The sequence below is a fragment of the Salvelinus sp. IW2-2015 genome, linkage group LG31, assembly GCF_002910315.2.
Source record: "Salvelinus sp. IW2-2015 linkage group LG31, ASM291031v2, whole genome shotgun sequence".
NCBI lineage: Eukaryota > Metazoa > Chordata > Actinopteri > Salmoniformes > Salmonidae > Salvelinus > Salvelinus sp. IW2-2015.
The window spans coordinates 3,274,848-3,288,121 of record NC_036870.1 but is presented as its reverse complement, the minus strand read 5'-3'; the positions used below and the strand labels follow the sequence as shown (position 1 = coordinate 3,288,121).

Below are 13,274 nucleotides of genomic sequence, written 5' to 3'. Positions count from 1 at the left end.
GGAGAATCCACCCGTAAAGTTTTATTTTTGAGGTGACCACCCATTGAAATGCCTGTCTATGGGAAAATCAAAGGAAATCCTCCCAGATTGCAGTTCCTATGGCTTCCACTAGATGTCAACAGTCTTTAGAAAGGGTTTCAGGCTTGTTTTTTGAAAAATTAGCTAGAAATTACTAGTTTTTCAAGGTGGCTCTCATTTTGACTGTAGTGTTGTGGCGAGCGTGGATGAGGGCGCGCACTCGTTATTTATCTCCTGTATTGAACACACTATCTTAAATGTTATTGTTTATTTACATATTATGGTACCTAAGGATTGATTAGAAACGTTGATAATGAATAATAAATACTGTCGTGTACGCAGTCTGACAAGAGAATGTTTAACTTTTAACTGAAAGAAATAAACTCAAGCAAAAAAAAGAAAACGTCCCTTTTCAGGACCATCTTTCAAAGATAATTCGTAAAAATCCAAATAACTTCACATATCTTCATTGTAAAGAATTTAAACACTGTTTTCTATGCATAAACAAATGAATGAACAATTAATAAACAAATTAATGAACATGCACATGTGGAACGGTCGTTAAGACTCTAACAACTTACAGACGGTAGCCAATTAAGGTCACAGTTATGAAAACGCAGGACACTAAAGAGTCCTTTCTACTGACTATGAAAAACACCAAAGAAAGATACCCAGGGTCCCTGCTCATCTGCGTGAATGTGCCTTAGGATGCTGCAAGGAGGCATGAGGACTGCAGATGTTGCTAGGTGCAAGAAATTGCAATGTCCGTACTGTGAGACGCCTAAGACAGCGCTACAGGGAGACAGACGGACACCTGATCATCCTCGCAGTGGCAGATCACGTGTAACAACACCTGCACAGGATCAGTAACATCGAACATCAGGTAACAGGATGGCAACAACAACTGCCCGAGTTTACACCAGGAACGCACAATCCCTCCATCAAGTGCTCAGACTGTCCGCAATAGGCTGAGAGAGGCTGGACTGAGGGCTTGTAGGCCTGTTGTAATGCAGGTCTCACCAGACATCACCGGCAACAACGTCGCCTATAGCACAAACCCACCATCGCTAGACCAGACAGGACTAGCAAAAAGTGCTCTTCACTGACGAGTTGCGGTTTTGTCTCACCAGGGGTGATGTCTGATTCGCGTTTATCGTCGAAGGAATGAGCGTTACACGCGAGGCCTGTACTCTGGAGCGTGATCGATTTGAGGTGGAGGGTCCGTCATGGTTGCGGCGGTATGTCACAGCATCATCAGACTGAGCTTGTTATCATTGCAGGCAATCTCACACTGTGCGTTACAGGGAAGACATCCTCCCTCATGTGGTACCCTTCCTGCAGGCTCATCCTGACATGACCTCCAGCATGACAATGCCACCAGCCACACTGCTCGTTCTGTGGTGATTTCCTACAAGACAGGATGTCAGTGTTCTGTCATGGCCAGCGAAGAGCCCGGATCTCAATCCCATTGGAAGGCATGTCGGGACCCTTGTTGGATCGGAGGGTGAGGGCTAGGGCCATTCCCCACAGAATTGTCCGGGAACTTGCAGGTGCCTTGGTGGAAGAGTGGGGTAACATGTCACAGCAAGAACTGGCAAATCTGGTGCAGTCCATGAGGAGATGCACTGCAGTACTTAATGCAGCTGGTGGCCACACCAGATACTGACTGTTACCTTTGATTTTGACCCTACCCCCCCTGTTCTGGGACACATTATCCCATTTCTGTTAGTCACATGTCTGTGGAACTTGTTCAGTTTATGTCTCGATTGTTGAATCTTGTTATGTTCATACAAATATTTACACGTTAAGTTTGCTGAAAATAAACGCAGTTGACAGTGAGAGGACATTTCTTTTTTTTCTTCTTTTTTTGTTGAATTTTACCCCCTTTTTTCTCACTGTCAACAATTGTTTAGTAGTTACTATCTTGTCTCATCGCTACAACTCCCGTACGGGCTCGGGAGAGACGAAGGTCAAACGCCATGCGTCCTCCGAAACACAACCCAACCGAAACACAACCCAACCAAGCCGCACTGCTTCTTAACACAGCGCTCATCCAACCCGGAAGCCAGCCGCACCAATGTGTCGGAGGAAACACTGTGCACCTGGCGACCTTGCGTGCACTGCCCAACACAGGAGTCGCTGGTGCGCGATGAAACAAGGATATCCCTACCGGCCAAACCCTCCCTAACGCTAGGCCAATTGTGCGTCGCCCCACGGACCTCCCGGTCGCSGCCGGCTGCGACAGAGCCTGGGCGCGAACCCAGAGTCTCTGGTGGCACAGCTAGCGCTGCGATGCAGTGCCCTAGACCACTGCGCCACCCYGGAGGCCCAGACATTTCTTTTTTTGCTGAATTTACTATAGAATAACTATAGCATTCTTATAGTAAAAATATAGCAATAACTATAGCAATATTATAGATTACTATAGAATAATATTATTATAGAAATATCACAGAAAAACATTAAAAGAATTCTACAGTATTCTTATGGTAAATTCGGGACATACTATAGTAATCTTAAAGGATTATTATAACATCTTATAGAGATACTAGAGCAATAACTAATATTATATACTACTATACCAATATACAAAGATATACTAACGGTATATCTTATGGTATTATTATAGCAATCTTATAGTGATACTACAGCAATAACTATAGTAGACTTTTGATATTTTTGGGTTCAGTGTACATTAAGATGTTGASAGATAAGAGGACATCATATTTGAAAAATTATCAATTTTCATACTTTTTCACTGAGTTAACAAATCTCAAAGTTAGGCCTTAGCTTCCAAGTTACTCCCTTTGAGTAAAAAAAAAGCAGTTTTAAACCTAAATCTTTGACTTCTTAAGCAATTTCAACTCATTGCTAAGCTTCGATCAAATTATTTTTAAGACATCCTTCTCCATCTGGTTTCGCCTAAATAAAAAGACTGTGGAAAAAAAGAAAATAGGGTTTTAACAAATTTGCTTTGAGTACAGAATAACCTGTCTAACCCAAAATGAATCAACAGTCTTGGCACAAACTAATAGACCTGAGATCAGGTTATACACATTCAAACTCTTGTAATAAATAAATAAAATATACTACAAATTGTCCATTTACAGTACTATTAATTCTTCTGTATTTTGAAGTTAAAGTCTTATATTTCATAATTCTACATGTTATTGTACAGTATTTATAGTAAAAAATGACTAAGAAACTTACTGCAAATGGCAGACACTTTGGTTGGTCACAGCTGTTTCTTTGCCTCCTGGTCCTGGAATGRATTCCATTTTTTTCCTGTCAATGAAGAGACATCCATCACCTCTCTGGGAAACAGAGCTGTCATGAGCTCAGAAATGCACTTTGATGGTTCTTTGCTCAGTCGAGTGATAATGTTTGCCTGGAGTTTAACACCATCTGCCAGTTCCACCTGTAAAACATCATAAAACAATAACTTGAATGAAATACACTAAAAAAATAAGCCAGTAACACATGGTTTTTGGGCCTTTAGAAGGTGTGGTCAAAATGTGCTCTTTCTACAGTACTGTAGTAGTTATCAACAATGTATTCAAACCTTCCTTTGTGATGGACAGAAACTTAGTTTTTTGTATATTAGAATATTTCAAAAAATTATATCCGAAATCAATACAGTATTTTAATATTAGGATTTGCMCTGACTTCCAGTTTGTGTGCAACTGTTCTAAAAAAKCCTTGCCTTCTTAGCGCAATCATCCAGTCTTTAATAGGGGTGTGCCGAGTATTCGGACAAAACCATTATTGTTACCGATATTAGGCCTTTGCAGAACACACGTATGAATAGATTATTAACATCATTATCCGTGATTGTAAAAAGTTTCTGAAACAGAATTTCTTGAGTCGACTACAAATTGAACAAAACATTGTTTTTGACATTGTCACATCGTCACCATTGATGATGGATGTAGTACTATCCCCCAGCACTAGTGGTAACTATACAACTCTTATCTCCTTCTTTCTCTCTCTGTCTCCCTCGCTTTGTCACTCTCCCCTTCTATCTTTCTCCTCCTTTCTAAGTATAGTATATTAGATTTGAATTTTGGATATGTTCTCTGCCTACCTCTCAGATTCATGTTAAGATAAATGCTTTCTTCATAAACTATTATCTTGAAAACCCTTTTTTATTTATTTTATTTCACCTATATTTAACCAGGTAGGCTAGTTGAGAACAAGTTCTCATTTACAACTGCGACCTTGTATGTGTTGTATGTGTCAAACTGTTTTGCTTTATCTTGGCCAGGTCGCAGTTGCAAATGAGAACTTGTTCTCAACTAGCCTACCTGGTTAAATAAAGGTGAAAAAAAGTATAATAATGTTTTCATCAACTAACGTTATGTTAAAGGGGAGGTTCATCGAAAAATAAGTTTAATCTCACTCGCCAGAGGTAGTTAAGTGCCAATTTTTTTCTCTCACAAGATTTTATTTCATGTAGGATAGCAGCCACCACAAGAAATAACTAATATTGATAACCATCTAGATGTCACCTTGACACATATTGTACATAGCATCAACGACTCAAAGGGGAGGGCATGAATGTCAACAACACGGGGACACACCTTTGCTCCCACTTGACAAGCACTGCTGTTTGGCAAAGGCGTGGGAAGTAGCTGCCTAGGAGCCAATATCAGGGTGACAGTTACAGTAAGCACACGCATACAACACATAGAGCAACAGTACACACATCATCTATACCTCTAATAAACAAGTCTATACTTTTCACAAAATCTGTTTTATAAGTGAAAATGTASAATTATTAAGAAAAAAAACACAGCTCAATCAAAACCGTCTAGCAGAGCGCTTTTGACGCACCCACTGCTTTCCACACACCCACTACTTACCTTTCGACACACCCCACCAGTCCTTACTTCGGTCGCGGTACTGGGATGCAGTTTATCCCTTCTAGTCTGTGTAGGCTGCCTTGCACAGTAGTAAACCCCCACCCAGCTGGTGGCGCTGATGTGCAATTCTATGCTCACCACCCACTAGAACCAAGGAAATAAAATCCTTGACTAGAACATGGAAATAGGATTGGAGATGATTTTGTTTTTTATTTCAAACATTATTTGRGTGGAGTAAAGAAATAAATACTGACGTACACAACACATTCACAACTCTCATTCCACCAAAAATGTCCATTCATCCATATTCCATAACTTCCTATATATTTGAATGAATCCCTTCATCCCTCCATCCCTCAGGTCTTCCATCCTGTGTTCTAACTRTATGTATCTATTCATTCGTTTATATATCCTATTTATTGATCTACCCATCCAGTCATAACTTTTTTATAGCAGCTTTATCATTTGATTAAGAAATAAATGTATGGTTGAATTGAGGTTACTATACCTAAAACCTCGAATTCCTTATGAGTAATTATTACAGCTTGCATATACTGTGGTTTTCTAGTAGAAGAGTGTATAAAAGTGTACTAGTCTTATTTGTGACGAATTATGTGATCCAACTGCCACAAACTCCAGAGTAATAAGGTTGACATAGTAGTTTATCAAAGTAATCAGACCAGATATTTTTTATATATTTAACTTTGACTATATTTCACCGCTTCACTTAAGCAAAACGTTTTAAACTTCTACCACTACTACAAAAATACTTTCAAAGAGCTGAAGCATGTCACACATTTCTTCTTCATGGACAATTATCATCTAGTTCACCCCATTTGTCAGATCTGTCCGATACCCCTAATTTAATGTAATTTAATTGGCCTACTTGGGCCTACATCATGTGGATGAATACTACGTGAATGTGTTTKATCGCTGATTGGGATTACTAAAAAAATATATATTATTCTGTTTTGGGGGGGGTGATGGTTAATCGTACATTTTTGGGTTTTCTGTAGCTGTGTTCTTGGCTATGATGATGTGTAATAAGATTGGATTGTTATATCCGGGGGTTGGTCGAGTGAGTCAGGAGAGGGAGTGTCTGCACTGTGATTTCTCAACAACACGAAAACGTTAGAGCTTGTGCTTCTATCGCCTCAGAAAGGGAACCACAGCAGTGCTCTTCATACAACTGCTGGGAATTATGCTTGGTTTCTTGGGCAGAGGGACGCTCAAATCACCAGCGAAACATGGATATTACATATTTAATGCTTTCGATTTAGGTCAGTAGACATACCATTTACCACAATTTTCCTGCTCGACTCCGTTTATCGCGTCGTCAGTATGGAGAAGATGCTCTGCAGTCCGCATCCTGGGACAAATAAAACGAACTCRGCTTCACTGCCGTCGGACAAGGGGAATTCGGCGAGAAAGATCGGACGAGCTGGTTCTCATAGCCCCGGCTCGGCTTCACTTGGGAGCGGGGCCGGTGGAGGAGTGAGTCGGGGACGTTTATTAGGAAACAGTATGAATTTTCAGCAAGCGTGTAAGCGTCAGTTAGAAGGAGTGTTGAGCAAATACACAAACTTAATTCAAGGATGGCAGAACAGGTAAGCAGAACTTTCAATCATGAGGTTCTTACCCACTGGGCAAAAACGAGTTGAATCAACGTTGGTTCCACGTTATTATTATTATTATTTTTATGTGATGACATTGAGTCGACGTGAAACTAAGGAATTTCGTTTTTTTTTGTTTTTTTTTACCCAACTTCTAACCTAAATCCAATGACATGGTGATAATTTGTCGATTTCACATTGAATTCACGTTAGTTGACAACTCATGCAAATGTAAATCAAAACTAGATGTAGAACTGACGTCTACGCCCAGTGGTGGTCTAAGGCACTGCATCTCAGTGCTAGAGGCTTCACTACAGACCCTGGTTCGATTCCAGGCCGTATCACAACCGGCCGTGATTGGGAGGCCCATAGGGTGGTGCACAATTGGCCCAGCATCATCCGGGTTAGGCCATCATTGTAAATAAGAATTTGTTCATAACTGACTTGCCTAGTTAAATAAAGGTTCAACATTTTTTTTAATATATATTTTTTTAAATGGTGTGTTCCTTGGTGCATGCTGTTAGTTCTCTCTCTCCTTGCACTGCAAAGGTCAGTATTGTGGATTGATAATGTGTCACAACTGCTTTAAAGGCTACAGGTTGCAGCCCAGTTAGCATACTTAAGTAGGCGGCAGGGTAGCCTAGTGGATAGAGCGTTGMACTAGTAACCGAAAGGTTGCAAGATCGAATCCCCGAGCTGACAAGGTACAAATCTGTCGTTCTGCCKCTAGGCCGTCATTGTAAATAAGAATTTGTTATTAACTGAGTTGTCTAGTTAACCTTTATTTAACTAAAAAAAAATACAAAAAAGTGAGCAGAAGGAACTGCTATTTAGATCCCAGCCATAGCCTAGAAAATGGAAACATTGTACAACTACAAAGCCTGTGCATATTGGATAACAATGATTTAGCATTTGTCGGCCTTCCCTTGTTACAGTATCTGTGCGCGTCATCGACATTTCTAACGCACAGATACTGTCTCTACAACCTAGTCTATTTATTTAARCTGGTCTCAGAGCATTTTGTATTATTCTGTATGTAAGTCTGAGACACTTCATTTTAGTATGATATGTAAGGTTGTTTACTTCCCAGGTAACACAAACGTCTGGCCCACATCTGGCCTGATTCCGGCATACCAGATCTAAAACTGCTGGCTCGGGTCTGGCAGCCGGATCCGGTCCGAGTCCGAAATGAGTGACGGTACAGACTAGGCCCGAGTCATTTGGGCCAGATCTGGCAGCCTGAACTGAGCCAAAGCTGCCATTTTAGGGCCAGAATCGGCCCAGCAATGGCCCAAGTCCACTCAATTCTGATGTTATTCTATCTGCAGAGTTTACGTGACTGTGTTAGCTGTAGTTGGCTAGCTAGCAAGTAAGGGATAAGAACATTGCCAGCCTGCATAGTAATCAAACAAATAGAATGAACAACAAGTCCGCTTCTCTATCAACCTAACCGATATAACTAACAACCAGGTTTAGTGAAAGGATGAAATAGTATGAATTTACTTGTCAAAATCTCAATGAAAACATGTACATTTTACCAGTAAATGTGTGCTTGTTTTCTTTGGCAACAGTGGTATAAGCGGGATAAAAGCCTCCGCTTCTACATTATATGGAACTAATAAACACAGGTAGTACAAGTTGTCCGTTATTTCCAGATAATGTATAAAGCGTAAGTGTTCATCCCTTACATGTATGTCTCTCTGGGTCTATCCGCCCTTTCCTTGCTGTCCATCTGTAGCCTTGGATGTGAAGTGTTTCTCCTGACAGGACCTTTTGAATAACAGGGGGAAAAAGAGCAAAATAAGTAGCTACAACAATTAGTGCGATTTTGACACCACACAGAAATCCTAGGAATCACAGTCCAGACCTCAAATGGGAAGCAAATCAACACAACACAGTAACCGCAGTTTTCAATTTCAACACTGAGTCAAACAAATCAAAAMATATATATGTGCCTGTTGTAGCGCCACCGTGTGGTCAATCTGAATGTGCTTGCATATGTTGAGTCTTGACAGGGTTTGGGCATGTGTACCAAGAGTGGTTACAATACAAATATCTGTCTGATGTATATGCATTTGTGCCAGACCACACTGACATGAATGTTTATTGGTTAGTTGTTTGACATACTAGTCTGGAAAATATTGCTTTGAAAGACCTTGGTGCCTAGATGCCATATATCAAGTTTCATCCAGATCGGCCCCGTGGTTCCCGGAAGAGATGGCATTTTAAGTGTTTAAAAAAAAAATCCAAATGGTGGAAAATCCATCATGGCAGACCTTGTGGGTCCTTGGGGCAAATTTGTTCTTTGTGAGAAGAGGCACCTATGCACAAGACTCTAGGTCAGGGATGGGAAACTGGCGGCCTGTGGGATTTGGTTATGTGTAAGGGTTATGGTTTAGGGTAGGGATATCCTAAGGATCCCAGATAACACTGACCATAAACATATAGAAGCTATGGATGCAAGGACTGGCCATCCGTRATATAAAAATTATAGTTTTGAGGCTATACAGTGTTTGTTTTCAGTTAATCAGGCCTATGTTTGGTTCTGATGGGGAAGAACAGTTGACCTKAGCTCAACAAGCATTTATWACATATTTTCTTCAGGAAMCAATGGGTATACAGTGCCTAGTGAAAGTCTACACACCCTTGAACAGTTTTCACATTTGAGATTGACTCTTTTACTGTCCAGCCACACCAGCTCAGGCTCAGGGTGCCATCCTTCAGATTCCCATTTTGAGTATTTGTTGCACGGTGGTGGAAGGTGGAGACAGTCCATCAGAGGCTGAGGGTGGAGAGACAAACAAGAAAGAACACGTGTATTGTCGAGCAAATCACTTTACACAGGGTTCAAGTGAGAAATGGTATCAGCTGGAAATACTAATAATTCAACCAATAGAATGTTTAACATTATACTTATAGTTTTTAAAAATATATTTCCTTTTCAATGAAAGACAGCAGTTGATTGACCCATTGACTGTATAGGGTCAACCATTTTTTTTTTCTTCAGTTAAGAACAAATACTTATTTACAATGACGGCCTACATCAGCCAAACCCGGACGGAGCTGGGCCAATTGTGCACCACCCTATGGGACTCCAAATCACGGCRGGTTGTGATARAGCCTGGATTCYAACCAGGGTGTCTGTAGTGATGCCTCAAGCACTGAGACGCAGTGCCTTAGAACGCTGCGCCACTTGGGAGACCAAACCATGAATAGTTTTGCAAAACAATGTATTGTTTTGATCGACCACTAGCTAGATCCGGATTATTCAAGTAGCTAACGTTACAAATAACCACTGGGACTATATAAAAAAAATATATATATTATGTATATATGTGTTAAATTAATTCAGCGTTTAGCTGCCATAGTACACATGAAACGAAATAAACCATTATTATCGTCATTATGAATCTTGGAGCGCTCTTTGCCATCTTCGCTTGAGACCAGTTGGGGTTGTGCGAGTTCTTTGACTCACTGGGCATAGCTAGCTTGCTAACGTTAGCTAGCTAGCAATGTTAACCGGGCGCTTTCTTGCCTAGTCTTAGCTAGACTACCTATGTTTTTAAAATCACTAGCTAGCTCAGTTAGCTACCTAATGTCACAWAGGCTAGACCCTAAACGTATTGACTTAGCTAAGATTGCTAGCTATCTAACATTAATGTTAACAGAGAAACGTTAACAACTACGACCAGTCCAAAAAATAAGCTAGCTCAATGTCACAAATGAATTAGTGACTGTGACAAAATACACTACTACAAATACAATACATACAATTACCTATTTTTAACTATTTGGTATCTTTTCCGGCTGGCCTTGAATGTTAACCAACTGACTGACTCTCACAACGACCGTTGGAAAGTCAGGCACCGAGGCAGGCTCTAGCTGCATGGCAGACGGCTCAAACAGTAGAGGCCACCGCTGCTGSATCGTGTGTTTTTGGTTCCTTTAGAGGTAATGCTGGCTCCCTATTAAGGATACTTCAGCAAGCATTGATGTTGGCAATTGACCATACATGTATGCTGCTATTTYCTATGTTGAAAATTACAATCACAGATTTGTAAAACGGACAGGAAATAGTAGCCTAAAGTTGACTTGGTGATGTGAGGTCTCAATCTTGAATTAAACTTTGTCTATGTTCAGGTTCAGCAAAACGTTGGCATGCCACCTTGGGTTATGACAAAGAAACACTATGGCTAAGTAACACAGCTGGTGATACAATTCATAATTTACCCATTCAAGCACACCCTCCTTTGAATTTTCCAGTCTTTTTTGAACTCAATCAGCATGACAGAGTGATCTCCAGCCTTGTCCTCGTCAATCACACCTGTGTTAACGAGAGAATCACTGATATGTCAGCTGGTCTCTTTTGTGGCAGGGCTGAAATGCAGTGGAATTTGGGGGGGGGATTCAGTTCATTTGCATGGCAAATAGGGACTTTGCAATTAATTGCAATTCATCTGATCACTCTTCATAACATTCTGGAGTATATGCAAATTGCCTCATACAAACTGAGGCAGCAGACTTTGTGAAAATTAATATTTGTGTCATTCTCAAAACTTCTGGCCACGACTGTATACATGTTGCAAATTTTCAAAATGTATGATATGTTACGAATTCTAGCTAGCCTCGCTAATGTTAGCTAGGCTAAGGGTTAGAGTTAAGTTAGGAGTTAGCTTAAAGTGTTAACTTCACTAGGTAGGAGGCAGCATTCGGAATTTTGGATGAAAAGTGTGCCCAAATTAAACTGCCTGCTACTCAGCCATAAAAGCTAGAATATGCATATAATTAGATTTGGATAGAAAAACACTCTGACGTTTCTAAAACTGTTCGAATGATGTCTGTGAGTATAACAGAACTCATATGGCAGGCAAAAACCTGAGAAAAAATCCAACCAGAAAGTGGGAAATCCAGAGGTTTTTAGGTTTAAGTCATTGCCTATCGAATATACAGTGTCTATGGGTTGATATTGCACTTCTAAGGCTTCCACTAGATGCCAACAGTCTTTAGACCTTGTTTGATGCTTCTACTGTGAAGTAGGGGGGAATGGGAGCTGAATGAGTCAGAGGTCTGCCAGAGTGGCATGAGCTGACCATGCGCGTTCACGTGAGAGTTAGCTTGCGCTCCATTGCATTTCTACAGACAAAGGAATTCTCCGGTTGGAACATTATTGAAGATTATGATTAAAAACATCCTAAAGACTGATTCTATACTTCGTTTGACATGTTTCTATGAACTGTAACATGACTTTTCGTCTGAACTTTCGCCTGGACCATACTTGTATGTTTGAGGAATTTTAATTATGGATTTCTTTTGTTTTGAATTTGGCGCCCTGCAGTTTCACTGGCTGTTGACGAGGTGGGGACCTAGCATCCCACATACCCTAGTGAGGTTAAGGCTAGGGGAAGGTTAGCTAACATGCTAAGTAGTTGCAAAGTAGCAAGTCGTTGAAAAGTTGCTAATTAGATAAAATGCTAAAGTTGTCCTTGATGAGATTCGAACTCGCAACCTTGGATGTCCACCCATCAATCACATTACTTTCATTTTTGCCTTACCCAGTCAACAAGGTGGGTTTGGGCCTATTCTGTTTTGGGGGACTCTGCATCGACTCGGACTCAGGGGCTTCATACGGGCCGAGCTCTTCCCGAGTCAGGCAGAATAATATTACTCTGGGTTCCGGCTAATTGTACTCGGGCCAAGTCCACTTCAGCATATCTGGCTGATTAACTTTTTTCAGAAGTTAAGCCATGAGTTCTTTCGGCAGGTTTGAAAGAATAAAACAACTAATTAATGTAATAATTTCACCTCGAATTGCTAGGTCATTTGCAAGCTAAAATTCTTCCCATTAGGCTATTAGATGGAGAAGGACCCTAAAGAATCTATGCTATAAATGAAATTGATTTTACTACAGGGTTTTTTGGAACCCCACTCATTATTTCTATTAATTTCAGTCATTCGGCCAATCCTGTCTTAATATCATTATTGATTTTTAGCATTATTGATTTTTAGGCATATGCTGGTGGCCACGTTAATTATAGGACGACTTGGGATACATGATCCACTACCGACAGCACATCTCAGTGGCATAGGCTATAGCCTATTTTTCTATGGTAGGCCTATCTGTAAACGCCGTACATCCTGCCAAATACACCATATGAGTTGCTAATGTAATTTTCTGGACCTGTCGAGAATAAACCCATAACTGGTCCAAATGGTTGAATAATAAAAGGCCTTATTTTGGCATGAAACACAAAATGACGGTTTGAGCGGTTATTCAAATTAGCCTACATCACGCAGTTACAGCCTAGACAATAACACATTCCTCATTGCACTGTGTCGTTGTAGCCTATGGCGTAGAATCATTGTATTTTCTGAAAATGTAGCCTAGATCTTCCATTTGATCATCTGCAACCTATGCTGAAGGAGTGATGCAGCCTACAACCATGCATGTTGATTATTGCCGTAACCTATTAAAACTGTTACAATGTAGTCTAAGCTTTAAAATAGATAAATAAATAACGACCATGACAGTCAAAGGAAAAAAATCCTGGCGCTCAAAATGTCATGATTGTGGGTTCGATTCCCGGGCCACGAACAGAAAATAAATGTATGCATACTGTCACTTTGGATAAAAGCATATGCTAATGTCACATTTATTATTTTTGCACACCTCATATTTTGAACATCGAACATTTATTTTCTGTATGGAACCTGTGACAGTAGCTAATGGGCCTGCGCATTCGAGAAGCCAGAAGAAAATTAAAACTGTGTATTCTAAACTGGC

The 13,274-nt window shown here is 40.4% G+C and overlaps 1 protein-coding gene across 1 annotated transcript in view; it reads left to right on the top strand.

Annotated features, from left to right (window-relative positions):
• The first annotated feature begins 6,012 nt into the window (after positions 1 to 6,012).
• Positions 6,013 to 13,274, top strand: part of LOC111955453 (oxysterol-binding protein-related protein 10) — a 136,565-nt gene continuing 129,303 nt past the window's right edge. The window contains exon 1 of the mRNA XM_070436443.1: positions 6,013 to 6,487. Coding sequence (XP_070292544.1) covers positions 6,222 to 6,487 — 266 coding nt within the window. The 5' untranslated portion in view covers positions 6,013 to 6,221. The remainder of the gene's footprint in view (positions 6,488 to 13,274) is intronic.